We start from the raw sequence: 23234 nt of genomic DNA, 5'->3' as shown, positions 1-23234 counted from the left end.
TTCTGGGCAGCTTTTAAACATGGCACATCCCACCTTAAACATACAATCACTACCTTGAGTCGCTGCCCCTTCTTCGAGGCACAAAGAGAAAGCAGGGTTATTGGATTTCTTCACACCCCTTTGTTCCACAACCCCCCTTTTTATCTCCCCTTTACAAGAGAAGAAGAACATTCATATAAAACTATTTATTCATAAATATTTTCCAAAACGAAAATAGGCTTACGAAAAAATATCTTAAACAGCGGCATGGGCGGGGTGCTCCAGTTCAGGGGGCTGCATGAGGAGGGAGATGGTGGGACACAGCTGTCTTTCCATCTCTCTCTGGGTTTCCCCAAGTCTTTCCCCTCCAATCAGGAATAAATTGCAAGTCATCAAGGGGGAGGGTCTCTCTGTGGGAGGAGCAGCAGATTAAGATATGAGCTCAGATACCAAATTTAGGGTGGCAACAAAATTTTGGAAAACGGGGGGTGGGGGTGGGGGTGGGGTTAGGGGAGAAGCAGCAAAGGGGGTGGGGGTGGGGATATACTCCCTTAAGTCAAAGTTTCAGTAAGGAAAGGGAGCTTTGGGAATTTTCCAAACTGAACTGATGAGGACAGGTGGCGTTTTGTGTCCCTCGACAACATCACCTGCAGAAGCAAGTGAAAAAATACGGCGGCCTATAAAATGTTAACAGAAGGTACCAGTCCACAAAATACTTTGTACTGGGATCCTTTCTGGCAGCCGGCTGACTTCACTGGTTGGTAACAAGTTGACGTCATTTTGCTTTTTGCCATTTCCAGCAGTGACAACTAGGCAGAGGTTGGAGCAAAGTCACCCTGAACTGTTCCCAACGCTTTTGACTATTGGGGATATTTATAGAGCCCTGTGCCCTCATCTGTCACAAACTTGGGCATATGATGGCAGCCAAATCGGGGGTGACGTCTGCACTTGAGAGGTTGGCAAGGAGAGCAAAGGAGGACAGGGTGTTGGTGTTTGCTGCAATTGGTGGCGGAAGGGGCATAATAAATTCTCCAATTTAGAAGACACACAAAAATGTAGATTGGGGGGGAAGTCCCTCTTTTGGTGGGATTCTCAAATTCTTTTTTAATCTCCACTCTCTCACCCGAACCTGGTGCACATGAAGACCCCTTTTCCCCCCCGACCTCTTCGTATGCATTACAGGCAGAAGAGAGCAAGGAAAAGGCAGAGGAGAATCCCGCCACTGCCGCCCCTCCTCCTCCGTCCCGCGGTCACTTTTAAAACTTGCATGCATATTTTTTTTAAAAAACGTGCAGCTCGCCCCGTTCCCCCACGGTTGTGACGGGTGGGGTGTGTGGGGGGTGATGTGGTGTTATTGGTTGGTCTTCCTTTGCTGCTGCCCCAAGCGCGCCGCAGTTGTCTCTGGAAGGAAGGCTTGGCACCCCCTGCTGGCCCCAGGTCATCACTGCAGGTCCCGGTCTTCCAGGTAGCGGTATTCAAAGGTGAAACCCTCCTTTTTGCGCTGGCCCCATTTCTCGTAGTCAAAGTAGATGTAAGTGCCCTGCACAGAAATAAGAGAGACAAAGTGTATAGGAGGATGCGCTTCCTCTTGCCCGGCAAGGAAGAGTCAGAGAATTAGCAATTCCGCTCTCATGTCAGATTAAAACTTGACAGCAGGAGGCAAGGGCTGGGCTACTTCCCAGTGAGGAGGAAGGGTTTTGGGGGCCCTCAGGATCCCAGTTTCATCCTCTTAAAACATTCAGAGCTGCTGAACCCCAATGCCATATAGCTATGTGGTGAGAAGAGACATCAGAATACCCATTTCAGGGGTAGGTATGCAGCAGAAGAATACAGACCTCCCTCCCTTCTCTATATTTTCCTTGAAGGGAGAAGTCACACTCAGGTAACTTGCTGTCCCTGCGGACAGCGGCATGAACCACAACTCCCGAGAACCTCAAAACCTTTCCTGCATTTACTAAATGCAGAGAGAGCTGAAGCAAAGCTGTATTAGAAGTGACACAATTCAACAATGTCCACAAGAAAACTATGTAGGACCTTGAAAATGGGAAAACTGTCCTTCCTGCTTTCTACTTTCTCCCCACCTCCCTGTTACAGAAGAAAACAAATGATTATAAAATTCCCAGTGGCATCGCACAGTCATTTTGTACTCTTAAGCCCTACTCTCAGACATTCAAGCCAAACAACATCCTCACGGGAGTTACAGCGGAATTCATGCAGACTGGAATCCTTAAAAAAACCCAAAAATTTACAATAAGGGTTTTTAGTTTTCATGACACTGGAATTAACTGGCTCAAAACTCAACAAGAAGCTCCAGGGCTTAACAGGCAAAGTTTCTATGCTTCACCTGGCTACTTACTCTGGTCCCCGCATTATTCCCCCCCCTTCTTCTCTTCCAGTAAGAGAAGGGCCATAGCTCAGTGGCAGAGCATCTGCTGTGCCTACAGAGAAGGTCCCTGGTTCAAATCCTGGCATCTCCACGTAGGATTGCATAGGAACCTGTCTGAAAAACCCGGGAAAGCTACCGCCAATCAGTGTAGACAATGCCAAGCCCAATGGACCAATGGTCTGGTTCAGTATAAGGCAGCTTCCAGGGGGGTTGGGAATCCATGTGCTGGGCCCATCCTCCCCACACCCCCCACATAGGAGCTTCTGTGGTCCCCTCACCTGCTCAAATTCATCAGTGATGGTCTTGGGTTCTTCGTGTCGCTGGAACCACATCATGTACTTTGTGTGGAAGCGCCAGGACTGCTTCTTCAGCGCCTTCGCTGCCAGGTATTGTGCCTTCGTGCCCTTTAAAGCATAAGGGGACAGGTGAGGGCTGTGGGATACACACATTGGTACCAGTTCCAAGCAAAGGATGCTAGTAGCACATCCATGGAGCACTTTTAGGCCCCAGTGGGTGGTGGTGGTGGTGGTGGTGGTGGAGAAAGGGTGGCAAAACCTGTCCATCAGAAACTACCGACAGAAATTCTACTTCTTACCTCCAAATAGTAGAAGATGAAGAAAAGGGTCTCTGTAGAGAGGCGCTGGTAGAACTCCACCGTATCGGAGTGTGGGGGAGGCATCTGGTGGTGGTAAGGAGGGGTCGGGCAGGGGTTTCGCGGCAGATATTGCCTATGAGGTTAAGAAGATGAGAGTGTTCAACTCCAGCCTGGTGGTGGTGATGGCAGTCTCCCCATCCCCTACGTCTGCATGCACACACCTCAAACCCCACAGATAAGCTGGCTGGAGGCCAGTAGTTCAAGATGGCAACTGGAGTGTGTAATGGAGGAAATGAACCAAAGAAAACAGTTGAAAACGATATCAGCAATTCCCACCGGACTGTGCCAAACTCTCCCTCCATCTGCCACTATTTGGTGACTGATGGGCCTCCGTAATGTCCAACCATCTCAAGGCGGTCCGGGGTGTGGGTGGGCGTGCAATCTCAGGGTTTGGGTCCCAAGTCATTAGGGACATTATATGCTAGTGTTATAGACTGAATTCAGTCTGTGAGGACCGTCAGTCAGGGCAGATCCTGCAGGACTGGTGTTACGCTGCGTGGCCACAATCCTCTTGAAAAGTTCAACTAAGGAACTTGCTTCCCACAGGAGGCAGTGATGGCCTTGGATGGCTTTCAAAGAGGAGGGGGCAAATTCAGAGAGAGGGTTATCAATGGCCACTAGCCATTATGGTTATGCTTGGCCTCAATAGTTGGGGGGCAGCAACACTTCTGAATGTGCATTGCTGGAAACCACAAGAGGGGAGACTGCTCTCGTGCTTCCTGGTTTTGCACAGGCAACTATTTGGCACCGTGAGGATAGGATGCTGGACTCAATGGGCTTTGGACTCCACCAGGCTTTTATTTTCTTCCGAATACTTGCCCCTCAAATACTGGAAATTGATGCTCTAAATCCTCAGGGTCTAGGGAGGGCATCAAGGCCAACAGCAATTGCCAGAGTGGCTCAGTTGGAAAAGCCTGAGACTCTTCATCTTGGGGTCATGGATTTGAAATCCCACATTTGAGCACAAGATTCTTGCATTTGGGGTATTGGACTAGATGATGCTTCCAACTCTACAATTCCTTGATTCTAGGATGGCTCTTTCGCTCACCTAGCAGGAGCATCCCCATGCACTGCTTCTCCCCACTATTGACCTGTGTGTCTCCCATGTGCAACAGTGGGTTTTGGTTGCATCCTCACAAGCAAAGGGAAGATTTTGAGTTGCACTGGCGATATAAAAACTGGACCGACAATTTACAGTTCAGAGAACTCTTGAGGATGTGACTTGGACTGTGAAAGGCAACACCACTCGTGGCCTTCTGTTCCCAGAGGGAGCAAAGGCCCTTGACACCCACACCCCACACCAGGGCAAACCCTCTTACCGGATCCTTTCTGAATCAGAAGGATGAGGCATGTGGTGCCAGGCAGCCTCCTCCATGGCCTGTTGGTAGAGCTGCTCCTTGGTGAGAGGCACAGGCCCCAGGGGGCACACCCCGAGCGAAAGGGGGATGTTCACCTCAGATAGCTGGATGGGGGGCTGGTTGGAGGCTGGCTGGGAGGTCGTGCTCGTAATTAAGATATCAGCTGGAGCAGAAAAGGGGAAAGAATCACTCAGCGGGGACTTGACACATGCTCTCAGGATACAATTCAAGCGAGACTGGACTCTGAAGGCTGTATTTTTAAATGCAGCTCCTCCTGCTTCTCACGACAAGTCCTTTGATTTGAGTTATTATCCTCGCTACCATCTCTTAAAAGGTGGCTGTGGGTTACAGTTCAGGTCGATCTCATTTCTTGCTATTGCATGTATAAACAAAATCCTGTAAAGGCGGAACACCCCCTAGCAAACCGGGGGGAAAGAGAAGCAAATCTCTTAACTCCTCCACAAATCTCTCCGGCCTCTTCTGATCTCTTTCCAGCAGCCTCCCAAATGTTCTGCAATCTCCTCCACCCTCCAGCTTTTCAACTACACCCAAACGCTCTCCCAACGGCCAATGGGATTTGCCAGCCATTTTTTCCTGCTCCCCCGCACCCCATTTCCCACCACGCTTGGCATTTATTCATTCGTGACCTGCGTAAAGCTGTGATCGTGTAAGTGAAATCAGTGATCTACCTGTACTACTCAGAACTCAGGAGACTTCATTTTCTCCTCCAAAATGTCTTCCTTCTCTTGCACAGACCCGCAGCCTCAGAGAACACTTTCATTTAATTTTTTATTATCATCTCATTTTAAAGCAAGCTTGACTCTGTCACAGATTCTTGGCTTAAAATATCAAGCAATGAAAAGCTCCGGGGACAACATCTGGGCCAGAAAAAAATTGATTATTGTGTTCCAGATGGCAGCCTGCTCCTCAACTGCCAACACAAATGGTGAATGGAAGGGCTGAGATCTATAGCAGAATGACTTGCCTGTAGGCCAAGGATTTTTGTTGTTGTTGTTGGGGGTGAGTATAGAATGGAACAGAGAGAGAAGAGTGGAGACTGGTGGTCTTAGAAACCACGAATTCTCATCCAAAGTAGCCACACTTCAATTTCTGATCAAGGTTGTCAGGCACACGCAGGAACGCCACAGGACTCCTAAATGTGCACCTGAACTGTGCTGACACTATTTGGCCTCCCCCTGAAGCACAGGGGCAATGCCTCTCTCCCCACACTTACCCCTTTCAGCGAGATGAAGCGATGGCACGGGGTCCTCTATGCTGGAGCCGATAGCTGCCCTCTCAGCCATTGACTTCAATGTACTTAGAGGCTCAGGTGCCTGCAGGACACACAAACGTAGCAAAGGAGGAGTGAGAGAAAGAAAGCTGTTTTTATGAAAGCTGCTGCAATGATTAAGACTCACAAAGAGAACCCAGGCAGTTAAGTCGCCTTCTCTCGGGCAAACCTCCCTTCCAGGGTTCTTTTGAGAGGATGATGTGGGACAAGCACAGCCACAAACACCAGCCCAAGTTCCCTGGAGGAAAGAGGGCTGGAAGCAGCCTGCTGCGTGCGGATCACAAGCGATCGCTCACCTTGATCTCTGCTGCGGAGCTGAACTGGGGTGGCCCGTTGAGCAGGGTCTGGGCAGGCTTGCTGTCAGAGAAGCTGGGCGTGGTGGGCGAGGCAGGAGGGTTGGCAGTCAGAGGCACCAGGAGGCTGGATCCAGTGGTGTTGCCACCGCTCGGTGGCTGCGAAGCTGCGCTGGGCTCTTTGCTGCCAAAGGAGGCGAGACACAGAAGTCAGGGTTGCACTTCCTTCAAAGCTAGAACACTTTAGGCTTGTCTGATCCAAACACAGGAAAGGAGAGAACCTGACAGATCTCCCCAGGGAAGATGTTCCAAAGTATAGGTGCCATCATTGAAAAGACCCTCTCTGGTTGCATCTCTGGCAGTGACGAGAAGCCAGGGAGGGGCTCTGATCGTAAGGATCAGACAGGTTTATGCGGACTAGAACATTTTTCTAGAGGACATCCTGGCATAGCCTGAGTCTTTATAAAAGTCTTTATATAAAAGCACTTTAAACTGAGCCCGGAAGTAAATATGAACGTAAGAAAAGCCCTGTTGGGTCAAACCAACGACCCGTCTAGTCCAGCATCCTGCTCTCCAGTGGCCATCCAGATGCCCCAATGGGAAACCCCCAAGCAGGAGCCAAGCCCAGGAGCCCCCTCTCCCTTCCTGTGGTTTCCAGCAACTGACATTCAGAAGCACTGCTGCCGCCGACCGGAGCTAAAGAGCAAAGTTATATTTTATTTGTTCATCAGCAACATTTACAACCCAGCTCCTTGTGTGCCCAGATACCAAGATACACAGAAGTTTTTTTAAAAAAAAAATGCTGCCAAATAATGCACTTTGCTTTGATATTTTTTGTAGTTTTGTATTCCTTTCTATTATTTATTATTATTATTATTATTATTATTATTATTATTATTATTATTATTATTAATTTCTCTTTTGCAATTTTGGTTGCTTATATTTACCTGTATTTGTTTAAAGCAAAATAAAAAAAATTAAATGAAATAATGCACTTTGCCAAAAGAGGGCAAAAAAAAAAGAGAGAGAGAGAGAGAGCGCAAAACACCACTTGCAACTGAGTAAAACTCTATGGTCAGCCCACTTGGAAAAGTGTACCATGGTGGGAAGAGGGAGAAAGGACAGCCAGGAAGGGACAATACAGAAACTCACACAGAAGCACTGGGCGGGTTGTGCGACGCCGTCTGATTAGGCAATGCCTGGTTGCCGCTGCTTAGCGTGGAGTCTGAACTGCTGTCCGCTACCACAGAACTATAACCTAGGCAGGAGGGATTAAAAAGAAAGAAGCTCTGGCTTGACTTCTGGGCTAAACAGTCACAACGTTACACTAACGAGGGGAAACTGAGCTTCCTGGCCTAGGTGTCAATGGAGCAACTCCTAACTTTGGCTTCGTCTCAACCCTCCCCTCCCGTAGCCTATAAAACAGCACCTGCCGGCCTCGCTACATTACAGCCTGGCCTTTAGCTATTGCTGGATAGGAAAGAACTGGCAGGCAACACTTTTCAGAGCATGGAGGATTATCCCCTGTGGGTTTTCAAGATGCTGTTGAAAAGGCACGGCTACGCAAGGCAACATCAGGCGACCCTGCTAAACACCCGGCATCTGCAACACAGCAGCCATTCCTAACCCCCCGGAAATCTTTTGGGAAACTCGAAGCAATGGCCCAGACCCCGGACTCACTGGTTGCCCCGTTCTGCTTGCTGGCGTTCTGCTGGGTGCTGGGAGGCCGGGGCTGAGAGGCATTGGTGCTGGTGGGCGGGGGCGCCACAGCCTGGGCGTAAGGGGTCGGGGTGGTGGGTGCGTGCCCTGCCGGAGGGTTAGCTTTGCCACTCGCGTTCCCACTGCCAGCCACAGCCCCGTTGCTGTTGGAACCAGGCCCGTCCCCCAGCGAGGACGAAGTGCTGGAGCTGCCGCCCATCGGGTAGCTGGTGGGGATTGTGGGAGGCGGCTGGTGGTGGTGGTTGTGGAGGCTTTTCGAACCATTCTTCGCTGGGGACTGGGGGGAGAGAAGGATGGGAGAGGGGGGAGAGAAGATTTAGGATCATAACTGCTGCCTTTCTACTCAAAAGAGGGCAAAACTAGGAAACATCCATGTCTCGGTTCACCCGTCCCTCCACTCTTTTAAGAGCTGGCCCAAAACATACCTTCCTTACAGTGATGGTACAGTCCTCTTATTGGGCTGTACCACCTCAGAAAATGCTTTCAGAGAGGGGAGCCCATGGGAAAGCAAACTCACACGGACAACTCCTGGCCTGTAAAAGCTAACTTTTTAGTAGGTGGCCTGATAGAAACTGTTCCCCTCTCACATGCAAGGTGTTTGTACGTTAAGGAGATTGCAATGTGGGTGTTACTCTCAAAGCAAGCGGCTCTGCCCAACCCCCCTCTCCCCAGCCCTACTCTTGCATGCATTCTGGAAGTGGTACATCCTTCACAACAGAACTGAACCAGATCAGAAGTAACATGCTGGAAATGGCTCTACCTAACTAGTCCTGATGCCCCTCTGTCCCAAGAAGCCCGGGCTCCTCTCCCCTGGCCCAAATCACCAAGGGAGTTTCTAACCCATCTTCCAAAAGCCGAACCCTTGAGAGGAATGAATTCTGGGCTCCAAACTCACTTGGCTCACTTCACTGTCTGTTGATCGTCCCCGTTTCTTGTCATCTTCAGAGTTCTCCTAAAGGAAGGAAGGAAGGAAGGAAGGAAGGAAGGAAGGAAGGAAGGAAGGAAGGAAGGCCTGATTAGAAGAGCTGTTACCCGTGGAACTAAGAAAGCAAGCTGGGTTTCTAACAACCTGTAGAAGCATTCAGTACTATTCGCTCAAGTTGATATAAACCCGAAAGGTCCCCTTTCCTACCCCCCACCCCTGGCATCATAACAGGGAAGCCTCCTTACTGTTGTGCAGTTCGCAGGGCTGGGAGGGATTGGGGAGCTGGACGTGGTGGAGGTAGGCGTGCTGCTGGACTGGTTGAACATCTCATCCTCCATGTGACTGTGGCTGGGTGGGGAAGTGGCAACCAGGGCCTGTGCTGCAGAGTCAAGAACAAGGAGATGCTTATGAACCCAAAGAGGCTACAGTTCGTAGGTGCTGGCACAATCCAGCAGGTGGGTACTGCTGTTACAGGGTATGATCCCACTGTCTGGGCTTTGCAAGAGTTCACTGCTGTGCCACTTTATATTTGAAAAGTATACGGATATCCTGGCAAGCGCCGTCCTCCCAAAAAAAGGATTAAGAGGAAATCAGGGATCAGTACGCCCAATTCTTTACACCAGTGTTTCCCAACCTTTGTTCTCTAGCTGTTTTCGGACTACATTTCCCACCATCCCTGACCACTGGTATTGCTAGCTAGGGATGATGGGAGTTGTAGTCCAAAAGCAGCTGGAGACCGAAGGATTGGAAACACTGCTTTAGACCAAACCCCACTACTACAATGCACTGAAGTAAAGCAGCCTAACAAGTTTCTGGGACACAAAGACCAGCATACGCTCCTGGAGTTTTGAGAAGGGTCACGACGCAAACTCTCAGTGTCAGTAGCCCAGGTGAACAGATATAGTTCAAGCAGCAACAAAACAAAACCAAATCTCAGAACAGGTAATGAGCTGTCTAGCAATAATAAAATGCACAGAACCACAGCAGACTCTCACCAAATGCTGAATCAGCGACAACAGGCAAATGGCAGCGCCTACCCAGTAAAAGCCCAAACTTCTAATTATTATTATTTATTGAATTTATATACCGCCCTATACCCCGAGGTCTCAGGGCAGTTCTAAGGGTGGATGGGTATCAAGCTAAATCAAGCTCAAACTGACAGTTGCCTCTAGGCCACAGGTTTTGTTAGGAGGGAATAACTCGTTGATTTAAAATGATTTGAGGTTTGCTCCTTCAGAGTTATCGTAGCTAGCGCTGCAATACTACTTCTTCCCCAAGCGAAGGACCTACTGAGTCTCAAGGCTGCTTTGGCTTCCCCCACCCAACAACCAAAAGCAGCCCACCCAAAGGAGACACTTACGAATGTCTTCTAAGTCGAGGTCATCATAGAGGAACTCGTTCTCCTCAAAATCAGGGTCCTGCGAGGAATCCACATAGTATTCCACGTCATCCTTGATCTTGCGGATGGAGTCCACGTTGATGGAGTCATTGTCCAGCATCCGCAGGATGGTCTCCAGCATCCGAATGTGGTACCGGTGTTTCTCAATGTGCCGCTTCAGGCCCTCGATCCGGTCTTGCTTCTGAGGAGGGGAAGAGAGCCAGGTTCAAATCCTCACCCATCCCGGAAGCTCACAGCATAGCACCCAGGCACCACCTCTCAGCCTGACCCCCAACCTCACAGAACCTTGTTTCATGTGAGGTCTCAGAAGTCCTAGTTCCCATAGATACCTCCACCTTGGCTTTTGACCTGTGAGGTGATGCCATTTCCCCAAACACAGCCCTCCGTCCTCCGAGGAGGACATCATCCATCGACTCACATCCTTGTCTCCTTTCTTCTTGCGCGTCTGGACAGACAGCGACTCCACTTCGCTCTCAAACTGATCCACCTGCATGTTCAAGGTGTCTATTGTGTTCTGAAGGAAGGACAGACAGACAGAAACATGTTATTCTCCCCAATCCTCCCTCACCATGGAAAAGAGGTTCTCCCTCTTGCCAATGAGTGGCTAACCGTGGTCATCCAGATATTATTGGACTAAAACTCGCACCATCCCCGGCCACTGGCTGTGCTTGCAGCACCAACGGTATCTGGATGGGTATAGATTTCCCCTACAGCCCCAGACCAGGCCTCATGACTCTCTGTTTGCTAGCATTAGAAAACAAAGCCTGGCAGGCAGAAGCTCTCGGGTTCAGGTGAAGTGACAAAACTTTTTTTGGTGGGGGAGAGGGAGGAATCTGTCTCCCCCCCCCCCATGTCTGAACCTCAAGCCTCCAATGTCAACTATGAGTGGAAAGAGAGGACCACCTGTATCACATGGCATAAGGTCACAGCTTACATCCAGTACTATAAAAAGAGGAAGTTTTAAAGCAGGAAGAAGAAGAAGAAGAAGAAGAAGAAGAAGAAGAAGAAGAAGAAGAGGAGGAGGAGTAGTAGTAGTAGTTTGGATTTGATATCCTACTTTATCTCTACCCAAAGGAGTCTCAAAGCGGCAAACATTCTCCTTTCCCTTCCTCCCCCACAACAAATACTCTGTGAGGTGAGTGGGGCTGAGAGACTTCAGAGAAGTGTGACTAGCCCAAGGTCACCCAGCAGCTGCATGTGGAGGAGCGGAGACGCGAACCCCGTTCACCAGATTACGAGTCTATCGCTCTTAACCACTACACCACACTGGAAGGGGTTATTGGTGGTCCTCTGGTTGCTAACAGAGTCTATAACCTCCATCAGTCCCAGTCAGCACAGCACAGCTTCGGCTGGGGATGGCGGGATATAAATAATTTATTATTATTATTATTATTATTATTATTATTATTATTATTATTATTGGTCAGGGCTGATGCCAGTTGGATGTAGTCCAAGGGTATATGGAGGGCCTGGGGTTCTCCTGCTCCTGCTTTAAAGCCACACCCCTTAAAAACCAGAGCTTCCTTCTCCGCCTGCTAAAAAGCAGCTCCTCCTTCCAGGCACTTAGCAGCCAGCCTCCACTTGTCCTCACCGTCAGCCACTGCCCGACCTCCTCCTTTTCCTTCTGGGCTGGGTCCACCTTCTGCGCCAGGCCCAGGCCCTCCTTCGAGTAGGCTTTCGTCTTGGTCTCACGTTCCACTACCTTGAACCGCTCCATTTGCTGGAAAAGACAGACCAGAGGCAACTAGCTGAGCTAAGGGCCGCTGAGAAGTCCAAGCTATCAGCATATATTCCCCGCTCAGTGATCATTTGAAAAGACAGAAATCCTCAGCAGCAGCAAAGGAGATAAATTGCAAAAAATAAAAAATAAAATCTAGATTAATTACTCCCAAGTATGTTTCAGCCCCAGTTTTCAATCTTCAATCAGGGTGGGGAAAGGGTAACTCTTCCCAGGCTTCTTATCATTGGTGGACTGAGAATTCTATCTGCAGTAGGCATTTAAAGGATATAAAATGGGATCTTACTTTGTTAAAAGGGACCATTCAATCACACAATTCTTCCACCTAAATCCTGAAGCAAACCCCTATGGGGAATTGGTACTTTCCCTGAACATGGAGACTGCAGATCCAGCCCAAGAACCACAGGCAGCAGAATAAAGTGGCAGAATCCTCAGGTGGTAGAACGGATGTTCTATTTCAGACAGCAATGGAGGGATAACCATTTCTAAATAATTCTTGTGCGTGTGTGTTTTTAAAAAGCCCACTGCAAGTAAAAAAACCAGTGCAGTAGAAAGGATGTGGTTGGATCAGAACCTTTCTACTATTGTGTTGCTTGTTCCCTGGCAGAGGCATTTAGTTTGGTGGGTAGGTTAGGGGTGGAGGTCCTTTAGGGACATTTAAAAACAGCTTTGCCTCATCTGTAGTTTGAAGTGCTACCTTCCACCCCAAGATCCTACCACTCCAATTCAGCTGCCACGTTTAAACTGGGCCACATAGCTCCATGCCCTAAGAGAGCTCTGCATCCCATCCCCTGTTAACTAATGAATCCTGGCTTCCTAACCATTAGCTGGAATTTACCAGGATCCCTTCCTACCCAGGAATTCCAGGCTTCAGGTCTATTTTTGTAACTTTACCGACAGCTTTTTCAACCATCCCATTTTGTCTCTGAAGCTTTTTTTTCCAAAATAAAAAATGAAAACTTGTGAATATAGTGCATGTGCATGTATGGAACTCAGAAGAAATGGCTCTGCACACATTACCTTGCAAAAGGAGATTAAAGGCAAACCTATAAAAAATGTGTATGTACCAATGCATTTTCAGTCACACATCACATGCCAAGAAGCCAGTGTCGGCTGCAAGTACCCACAGCAATAAACATGTAAGCAGCCATTTAATGCACAAAGTTGCCCTCGAGTTTGAATGATCCAACTAATATGCAATTTGTGCCCCCGTGAATTGGTCAGTGATGACCCTTTCTTTGCCACAGTGAACACACAGCACTCGGGCTTGATGGTTCTGCATTAGAAGATAACAGACGGGATTTACAGCAGTACAGAACGGTGCAGAAAAGAAAAGAAAAAGTTAAAATCTGAATATGCATCATGCCAGTCTGTGCACATCATCATGGCAAATACAAAACTCTGCTTGCCTGTTGCAAAACCGTTGTCCAAGTGTTAAACTCCTTTCCTAAAGGGCCCAGGAAAGTCTTGGGTCACAGCTCAATAGACCTTTCCCCTGGGTGTCTTTAAACCACCTCTATAACTTTACCATCTATCCCATGTTGTCTCAATCAGAAGACCTGCTCCAAAGGGATCCTGGGCTCCTCACAGAACCCCTTTCTGCAAAAGTCTCCCAGTCAATATCTGGACTGTAAAGGCAAGCTGGCTCACCTTTATGAGGTCACACTACTTACTAGCCAATTGCAATGCTGTGGGGGAGGAGCTAAGCAAAGTTAAGCCCAGGGGATCCTCAGCAAAACTAAGAACCAGTATGAAAATAGCTGAAGGCAATAAAATGTGTTAGTTTTATACCTTTGGTAGACACATAATTTCCCAAAATAAACCCCCAATTAATTAGGTATCTTGACAGGCACCAATATGTAGCAGGTAGTGGATTCTTCTTACCGTCTCAATGAGTTTTCGGTTGTCTATTAGCTGCCTTTTGTCCTTAATCTCATTGGATGCAACCCACGTCTTGATCTGGTCCCTCAATCTCTGCAGAAGAAGAAGAGCCAGTTAAGCAGGTAGGTGGGATCGGTTGGGGAAAAGATACCAACCTACCTTTCCTCCAATGAATGAAGGCTAGTGGTCAGAGGTATGAGCAAACAGAAGTAGCAACCGCTAGATTGTTCATCATATGCTATCACCGCTAGAATTGGCATTAGCGAACAAAGAAGCTAGCCTTTCCTTACTCCAACAATTAGAATTCACTTTCTTTTAACAGAATCTAAACTCACTAAACAGGCTGTCCTTTGTGAAAAATCTATGCTTTTCCAAGCCTCATTCTTACTCAAATTCAGCCATGTCTGATCTGATGTTTTAAACCTCCAACCAATGGTCAGGGATGATGGGAGGTGTGGTTTAAAACATCAGGACAACAGGATGGAGAAGGCTGATCTAATCTATACATCCTTGCTACCCCAAGGCATTCTCACAATGAAGCTATGACCCCCCCAAAAAAACACCTAGGTACTTTCCCCTTCTCAGTGGAGCCATACCTGTGTCCAGGCCACCCCAACCTCTACTCTCTAACTATAAACCAGCAAGCGCTGTGGGGAAAGAGTGCCCCATCTTCCTCTGCTCCTTCCAAAGGGGCCCCTAGAGTCCTGATACTCAGATCACTCCAACCCCAACATTCCCTAAATTTGGTAAGAAAAGATCTGGAAACAAGCCCAGGCAAAATGTTTACCTGGAGTTTTTTTATTTCTTTTTTCAGATCGGCTTCATATTTCTCCTTCTGGTTGGCATTAGCTGCATTGTGGAGCTGTTGCATAGGGAGAAAGAGGAAACAAGAGGTGGGGTGAGAAAGATGGAGACCCCAGGGCTCAGGGTGGAGATCAATCCAGAGAAGAAGAAGAAGAAGAAGAAGAGTTTGGATTTGATATCCCGCCTTTCACTCCCCTTCAGGAGTCTCAAAGCGGCTAACATTCTCCTTTCCCTTCCTCCCCCACAACAAACACTCTGTGAGGTGAGCGGGGCTGAGAGACTGAGAGAAGGAAAAAAACAGAGCTGAAAAAATTCCTAGTGGAGGGGAGAGAGGAAGAGAAACCTCTGTGGACATAGCAAGAACAATTACAGGGCAATGTGATGGTCTAAAAGGCTAGTGTGGGGTGGATGTCAGAGAATAGGGCAGAATTTAGGAGGAGAGGCCGCTGCCAACCCTCACCTTCTGCCAGATATCTTCAAACTGCTCCACGCCTTCCGACACCTTTTTCAAACACCGATCAATCTCACCTGGGGAGAGAAAATCCCTGCTGAGAGCAATCGTAAGATCTACCTTGCCCAGATCTGGCCATTCCTCCTCCCAGTCTGAGAGGAGGATTCTGGAACGGTGGTTCTCCTCTCCCTCAGCTTCCCACAAGCCTGCCCCTCTCACCCTACTGAAGTGCAGGATCCGTCCTTTGACCAAAACAGAACCGAGCCACCTCTCCCCTTCCTAAACTCCTCTCTCCCTTCAGAGCATAGTTACTGCTTTCTAACATCCCAAGTCATTCTCCACTTATAAAAAAAAAGGGGGGGGCTCTTGCTCCTTTAGTCAACTCTTCCCTTCCCTCCACTCTAACCAATGAGACCCCACCCTTTCCAAGAGAGCTCAGAGGAGTCCTGGCTCTGGCCCAGCTGTTCTGATGAGCAGCCCCACCCTCTTTTGCAGGCCAGCCAGGTGCCTAGCATGTATTAGTAGCCCTGAGCTTGGAGAGTGCAGGTAGTGCTCCCTTACCTTGTAGCTTCCTCTTGTCTGCCATGTTTCCTTCACTATAGAGGGGCTCTCTTCATACTTTATAGAGCGTTGACGCTTTAAGAAAAGCCAGCAGAAAGACAAGGTTATGAAGCAAGCCCAGGACAGAAGTAGCACCTCCTGCTGGAAGGTGCTAAATGGAGGTAAGCAGGATGAGTAAGATTTAAGCTACTGCTTTGTTTTAACCGGCAGAACATTTACTGCTTTTGGCAGCTGTATATAAAACAAAGTAGAAGTCACAGGTAAGGCTTTCTTCAACACGGCGCTTCCCCCTGTTGATTTCTACCCATTAAAAGCAGAGAGTTTCTGTCCAATGAAAAGTAAAGGCCACAAACCTAGCCGAATCACAGAGATTATCCCAGGAGAAAGTGGGCAAGTGGGAGGTAATGCCTTGGGGGAAGTATTCTTTAGACAGGGAAACTGGACCCAGTGGAATTAAAGAACTCCTTCCCACTGCCCCCCGGTGACCATGCAACAGGCAAACGCTCAGCGTGTGGAGCTTTACTCAGTATTTGGGTGATGCAACACTAGGGAAAGCTTCATCTGTTGAGTTTGGGTTTTTTTAATCATGCAACTCTTAAAGGCACCCAGTCTTCCAGAAAAACGTAAAACACGTTGATCATACAAGGTGGAACAGATTTGGAGCAGGGATTTCCCCAACCCCATCATACCGTATCTTTATCTGCCACGCTCTTCTACAGTCTTTTCCAGACTGAGCCTTTGGTGCACAAAACAGTTAGGCTTCTTACAAGGCCCAGAAGACTTGGGTGGTTTCACAAGCCAAACAGCTTTTTATTTTGTCCATTAAAAACAAAAACGGACTAGGTGCCAGCTTTTCTGTGCTCTGTTATTTGACAGTGTTGCTTTAACCAGGCTAGGGGATGCATTATGAGGCTTGCACTCACCTAGTGGCCCCTGGGCGCTTGTTGTCTCTCTCTCTCTCTCTCTTTTCCAGCCAGGTTCCTATGCAGGTGAGAAAAAGCACATGACTCACAGGCGGAAAGAGCCCCACCTTTTCCTCCTCCCCAATCCAGCTGCCCACCATGTCAGGCAGCAAGCTGAGAAGCCCAAGAGGCACCTATAAAGGCACAGTGGTGGCTGGCTGGGGCTACTGCAGTCTAAGGGACTCAGGCCTGGAATGAAGCAAAAGTACAGGCCTTGCAGATGGAAGAAATGGTTCCTGGCTCCCCAGACAATGGAGTTGTCCTAGACTAGCAAAAACCCCAGCACTAGGGGTTGGTTACTTTTTTTTTCCTGGCAGGGAAACACCTGCCCACCCCACCAGAAGTTGAGTGGGTTAAGCTTTCCTCATCTATACATCAGGAAAAGCTGCATTTCTCCTTGTCACACAGGTATTAAAGGCACAGGAGCCCTGCTGGGGGGAAAGCTGGCAATCCCACCAGTCACTAGTGCAGGTATGTGAAGAGATGCTTGCAAAGGTGTCTGCAAAGCAGGATGTTTGTTTTTTCTTCCCAGACTGAAAATATGCCACAAACAACATCCATCGTTAAGCCTGTGCAATTTGAACTAGTAAATGTTTATGGGTTTATTCACATGTCTGAACTAGCCCCTATTCTCTCTCCAAAATTCTCAGCTAACGCAGCACATTTTCCATTCTCCTCTTGGAAAATCATCCAGCAGAATTCTGAGTGGACTGGACCACTTTAGACTTGCGGGCAGGGGAAGGGGGAGAGGGAATGCAATGGTTAAGTGCACAATGAAAAACAGGGGGGACCATAAGGAGGAGACAGATTCTCGCCTAGCTTGGTACCTGCGGATGGATACTAGTTTTCTACCATTTTGAATCAAATGTAAGGGAGAATTCAAAACCATGACCCACACCTGCAGTGGCTCAGCCCAGCTCATCACTTCCTTCTGCTACCTGAGCTAGACTACATACCTGCCAGGCTCTTCACCATTTCTCTCCCAAAGATTCCATACCCTGGTAGGCACCTGCCCTCCAGCTTCAGCTTCCAGAAAACTTAGGAAGTCTTTCCTTGCCTGTTTCTCTACTGCCAACTGCAGGATCCCACCATACACACCCACCCACCCTCAAGGAATTGTGAGTCTGGGTCTCCCACCTCATCCCTTCAGAAACGAAGCTTTCTTCGCAAAGAGGCATCAGTAGACCAACAATAAATGTGAATTTGGGGTGACCCAGGAAGTTCCTAACATTTTCCTATTCCAAGCAGGGGACCTGGGTCAAAAGCCAGCTCTGGAATAAAAGCAACTTGGTTCAGCGCATGTCTACTCAGAAGTAAGCACCACCAAATTCGAAGGGAATTATTCTCCAAGCAAGCATGCGCAGAATTGCAATTTGGGGAGTTTCTAGGTCCTCACTTGGAGATGGTACCTAAACCTCTAAATGCCCCAGGTTCCTCTTACCTGCTATGGAGGGAAATCAGCATCTCACGACAAGCTGGGGAAGAGTGCAGGAAGGGCTTCACTGGAAGAACTGGGCATTTTTAAGAAAATTAACCAGATGCTGTTCCAGTGCCCTTGAAGGCAAGTTCATCTGCAAACATCAGCAGGTGACTATGCTTCTTTTCACACTACGAAAAGCTTCACCTGCCGATTTCTGCATATCAAGCTGCCATTAAAGGCACAGGAGTCCAGGCCAGGCCCTCTGATAACATTAGACCAGGGGTGGAGAACCTGTGGCTCTCCAGAGGTTGCCGGACACCAGCTCCCATCAGCCCCAGCCAGCACAGTCAACGATCAGGGAAGATGGGAGCTGTAGTCCAATAGCCTGAGAAAGAAGAAAAACAGCAGTGATTTGCTCACTGACATGAACAGCTTGGTGAGCAGAATCAAAAGCAAAACAAAACCCTTACACTAAGCAATGGTGACACCAACATCTAAGATGGCAAACTTGGGCTTTTACTGAAACTACTGTAAGTTATAGGATTCCTTCTGGGTTTTTGTTGTGGGTGTTTCTTTTGGTTTGTATTCTGTTCCTGTGGCTGTCATAAAACAGCTATTTACAGCCTCATGTCAGTTACTTATATCTGCCATACTGATACAGCTCAGTGTCTACATTTTCTACATTCAAGGAACAACCCCCGTTTGCCAAGGAACCACTGCAAAAGATTGTGGGGCATATTCTAGAGTAAACAGTTCAGTTAATGTGGAGCACTGCATCTTGAGCAAGGGATTCATGTAGAAAGCTGCACTATACAAAGTCACACTTCTGGCCCATCTAGCTTAGTAATGTCTACAATGACTGGCAGCAGCTCTTCACGGTTTCAGGCAGAACTCTTTCCCAGCTTGGAGAAGTCAAGGCTTGAAACATGGAGCCTTTCGCATGCAAAACATGTGTCCTACTGATGAACTACGAACCTTGTGTTGTATATAAGCAACACTTTCTGTTGTCTAGCCCAACTGATTTCATGGCCTGAGTAACCGAGTTGTAGTGTTTTGGGAAATAAAACTCTCTCGAGCCGCACTGTACATATCAACCTACCTAACGCAGCCCCAACAGCCTTCTGACTTGCTGCAGAATATGTCCTACATGCTTTGCAAAGGTCTGGGTCTTGCTTGCTGTGGAGTGACAGGGGGTTGGTGGAGGGGGGGGGAGGAGGCATATCTGGAGAAGACTTACAGCTGGATCCTATGCTGTATCTGACGTGGAAGTGATGCCCACTTTGTCCAATAGGACTGAATAGTGACTGCTGCAAGTGTCCTGAGGCTTTCGCTACATTTATGTCACAGTTCACTGGGCTTCAATTCTGGAGTATTCTAAAGCTCTATCTGCATTTATGCATCCTGTAAAGTGCACCCCCTGGAAATATTTATTTTTATATACCCTTTATATCATTTCGTCAAACTGCTCTGTGCAATCCCCATAGGATATTTTTTTTTGGGGGGGGAGGGGGGAATTGCTGCAGAGGAGACCACAGATAAAAGAAAAAACCTAGATTGACACACAGTCCTGAACCTCTGGTACCCAACCGAAAGGTCCCATTTGCAGAGCATGGTGGCAACATGGAATGCTGCCATGTACCCAGTGTGTGAGTGGCCCCCCACGAATTTGTGACTGCCTGAAGGAGGCAGCCAAGCTAAATGCAAACAGCCTTGCTTCTCTAAGTGTGGTGTAGAAGCTAAGAGTCTGAGCTGCGATTCAGAAAATTCAAGATTCGGATCTCAATCTCCATTATGAACTTGCTACGTGGCCGTAAGAAAGCCACTTTCTCTTTGCCTCACCTGGCACATGCAATATGGGGATAATAATATCAAAGGAATTGGATGAAGTGGGCATGGCTCACATGGGGGGGGGGTGTTTAACCACAGGAGAGAAGAACACACAAGCCTTTGGAAAGTTAAAGAAAAATCAAGGAAGGCAGGAGACAGTTCACAAAAAAGAGAAGGGAGATTCTTTGGCACTGATGCTTTTTTAAAGGGCTAGATGAGTGCTGCTGCACTTGAATGATGAGCAAGCTCAGTCCCAACATATTTATAGGCCTTAAAAGAAAGAGAGAGAACTTTTACTGTGATTTATGTCACAGGTAGTGACCAATAGGTAGCTAGGCCCATTGAACAACTTATACGTAAATGCAATCAACACTCTATATGGAGGAAAATGGCAATTTCCCACCTATAGTTTTGAATGCTGAGTAAATGCAGTTCTCCTGCAAAAGGACCACAATTTTTTTATAGGGACATCTGGATCCTGTGCCTTAATAACATCTGGAAAGACCCCTTCCCACCCCCTATCAGCAATAGGGAACACTGTCATCAAACTGTTCAAGATTAACATTTACTAGGATTTGATATATTAGCATTTCCCAGAGTCAAAGGTTTAAGGACAGCCTTGCCATCAGGTTACCATCAGCTAATGTGGTCCAATCCACCTAGGAATTCAAATCCCATTTCAGTTGCGGCCTCAGAGTGTTCCCCACAGACGAGTCATTACCTCTCAGCCTCTAGTCCCTGACCTGGTACTGTCTATTCTAATGGGCAGTAGCTCTCCCAAAGCCTCAAGCAGTGGCCTTTCTTAGCCCTGCTATTAAAGGATAATTTGACAGTCACAATTGAACCTGGAACTTTTATGAACTTGCACATCCATTTAGATCATTTGGAGAGGCCTTTCTCCATCTCCTGCTGTCATCAAGAGATTGGGCTGGTGACAATGTAGGAAGCAGTTATAGAATCTCCTGCACCAGGAAATGTTCTTCGCTCCTACCCTGCTGGTGTTTAAAGACCACCTGAAGACTTAATAAATATTTTAACAAGCTTTTCAATTTCTGCTTTTTTTTTTTTAAAAAAAATCTGGTGTATTGCATTTTTTAAAACTATGTTGTGTTTGATATTTTAAAATATTTTTGTTGTAATCTACTGGGCAGCTTTTATAAATATATAAACAAATGCACATATACTGTATAGGCAAAGTGTATTCTCTACCTTCAAGCCTTCAACATGTCCTGAACCCAAGACCTGAAAAAATAATAATACAGGGATTCCACTTGTGCACATAATCACTGAGCTATTATGGTACAATATTAACGGTGTGCCTTACAGAACAGAAGAAATATTCCAAGTTCCTAGGATCACACACAATTTTTAAGCATCAGCCCTGAGGAGAAAGGGGAAATTCAATATCTTAGGTAGTAGCCTCAATTTGTAAGCAGCTTAGTAGTAAAGCACACGTTCTGCATGCAGAACATCCAAAGTTTTGTCCCCAGCATCTCCAGCTAGGACAGAGAAATACTCCTTTCTGAAAACTTGGGAGAGCTATGACAGGTCAGTGTAGACAATACTAGACAGACCAATGATCTGATTTGATAAAATATGGCTTCCTGTGTTTCTGCCAAGCTATTGAGATTTCACTAGGTCTTTACGTATTCTACATAACAGCTGTAAGGCTGACCAAGGTGTGACTTGTAATGTACTTTTTACATTACAGTCAGTGATTGGCTATAGTACCAGGCAAATCTGGCACTGGAGGCAGAATTCTGAATCTTAAGAATCTTCACTTTCAATTGGGTGTGTGTGTGTATATCTCTAGCCCTTAAGTCTGCAAAGTGTGCAGGTAGAGGCCAATGAAATCTCAAAAGCCAGCAACCCATCCCATAGGTAAGAGGCTGCAGCTTCATCCCTCTGCCTACTTACTGCCTTGTCTCTGCCCGCAACTAGCAAAAACCAAAACCAGTTAAGAGAACAAATAGATATGCAGACATGTTGACAGCTAGCTACACATTCCTCTAGTAATTCATTACGAATTGTTATCACTCTGAAGTTACTTATAGTTAAGAGATGCACTTATATGCTAATAGGGATTTCCAACCATTGAATGCTACACTGAGAGAGAAATACTCCAGATCCCTCCCCAGGTGCACAGATGCCCCTACAGGACCCTATAACACACATCCACACATACAAGCGGGGGTGGGGGGGAGAGGTGGCTTTATGAAAGCAACGTGTTTTTTCTAACGGGTTCCTTTATTTCTTTTAGGTACTTCAGCAACATAACAAGCATTGTGGAACCTTAAAGACTAACACATTTTATTATGGCATAAGCTTTTGCAAACGAGAATCCACTTCATCAGATGCCACAATTGCTTATACCATAATGAGATCTGTTAAGTCTTTAAAGTACCACAATACTACTTTGTTGTTTCTGCTTAAACAGACTACCCGATATAGGAATCGTTTCAGTAATACAGATCTCTCTCTCATATACTCATATACACACACACACACACACACGCCTCTCTATGGACCTCTCCAAATCAGGTATAAACTATATGTGCAAGTTTTCCAGGTGATCACAAGGACCCACAACCCTCCTTGGATCAAAGTAGCCCTCATCACACGGCGCCCGCCCCACATCCTCCTGCCAGAGGCTCTCACTCCACCCCAGGCGCTTCTTCCCCACAGAGGCATGTGGGCCTCACATCCTATATAGGTGCAGGTCCTACCTGTGGAACCGCATCGCCCCCCCGCATCCTCCCCAGCAGGGCGCCCTTCGTGGCCCCTGAGCACCGCTGCAACCCCAAACACCTGGCTCCCAACAGAGGCCCCCTCCGCCTGCAGCCCCCCGCGCAGCAGCGCCTACGGAAACACCTTCCCCCTATAAAGCGCCCACCTCCTATAGAGCCCCCTATAGACCTCCCATTGGCCACGCCCCCTACGGAGCTCCCGTAGGTACTCGTAGGCCCCGCCCCCTAGGCTAGGTCCCGCCCCTTCTCGCTCTCTCACCGGCGGCTCCGGAGTCTCCGGGTCTCTCTCTCTCTCTCTTTTTCCCTCTCCCTCTCCCTCTCCCCCCTCTCTCGGCCTCCGCGGCATCCAAGATGGCGGCAGCCTCCCCCCCCCTCTCCTTCCGCTAGACCCGCCTCTGGCTAAACTCCATTGGACGAGTCACCCGCCCTTCAAGATAGTCTCTGTTTCCATTGGGTGGTGGGGAAGGGGCTGGTGGAGGGAAACCGGGGCGGGACGACGCGGCGCAGCCGCAGCTGTCATTTACATAAATACCTTTAATCTATTGGTTAAGGTGGAAAGTCCGTCAAAGCGTATCCGTATACTGATTGGCTCAGTAGGTACGGATGTAGCCAGTGTGACCACGCCTACCAGCCCGCGGAAAACAACCCGAAGGGGCAGGGCTTGTAAGCAGAACAGATCGCCTAATGGTAATAAAAAACGTCCCTCAAGTCTTACTCGTTCATGATTGGCTATACTTCTTCCAACGCGCGTACTCGTGGGCATAGAATCATTTATTGGATAGCAGTTCTGCCACTCAATCTAATAGTATTGCTGTTTGGCTGCTAGAGGGATTCGGAG

At 47.8% G+C, this 23234-nt stretch overlaps 1 protein-coding gene and 1 long non-coding RNA gene across 5 annotated transcripts; one reads left to right on the top strand and one right to left on the bottom strand.

Moving 5' to 3' along the window:
* Nucleotides 1-170: 170 nt before the first annotated feature.
* CNOT3 (CCR4-NOT transcription complex subunit 3) lies at nt 171-22765 on the bottom strand. Of its 4 annotated transcripts, none has more exons than XM_082195418.1 (19): nt 22656-22765; nt 16364-16421; nt 15441-15515; nt 14889-14956; nt 14412-14486; nt 13628-13717; nt 11597-11725; nt 10424-10519; nt 9967-10186; nt 8852-8985; nt 8577-8633; nt 7643-7958; nt 7115-7220; nt 5966-6146; nt 5613-5712; nt 4340-4541; nt 2961-3093; nt 2644-2769; nt 171-1519 (listed from the first exon to the last, which is right to left on the bottom strand). In XM_082195418.1, the coding sequence occupies exons 3-19, from the start codon at nt 15463-15465 to the stop codon at nt 1421-1423; spliced, it is 2157 nt and encodes a 718-aa protein (XP_082051544.1). In that variant the 5' UTR covers nt 15466-15515; nt 16364-16421; nt 22656-22765; the 3' UTR covers nt 171-1420. The 4 variants fall into 4 exon arrangements, with proteins under 4 accessions (XP_082051544.1, XP_082051546.1, XP_082051545.1 ...); XM_082195420.1 differs by lacking the exon at nt 22656-22765 and adding an exon at nt 20859-20880; XM_082195419.1 differs by lacking the exon at nt 22656-22765 and adding an exon at nt 17359-17466.
* On the top strand, nt 14436-17007 carry LOC309516657. The gene is made up of 3 exons (XR_014212958.1): nt 14436-14517; nt 15506-15601; nt 16811-17007. It is a non-coding gene; the product is annotated as an uncharacterized lncRNA (long non-coding RNA).
* Nucleotides 22766-23234: the final 469 nt, after the last annotated feature.

The sequence above is a fragment of the Podarcis vaucheri genome, assembly GCF_965113315.1.
Source record: "Podarcis vaucheri genome assembly, chromosome: 13".
Lineage (NCBI taxonomy): Eukaryota > Metazoa > Chordata > Lepidosauria > Squamata > Lacertidae > Podarcis > Podarcis vaucheri.
Note: the sequence above shows the minus strand (reverse complement) of the source record. Positions and strands in the feature narration are given on the sequence as shown.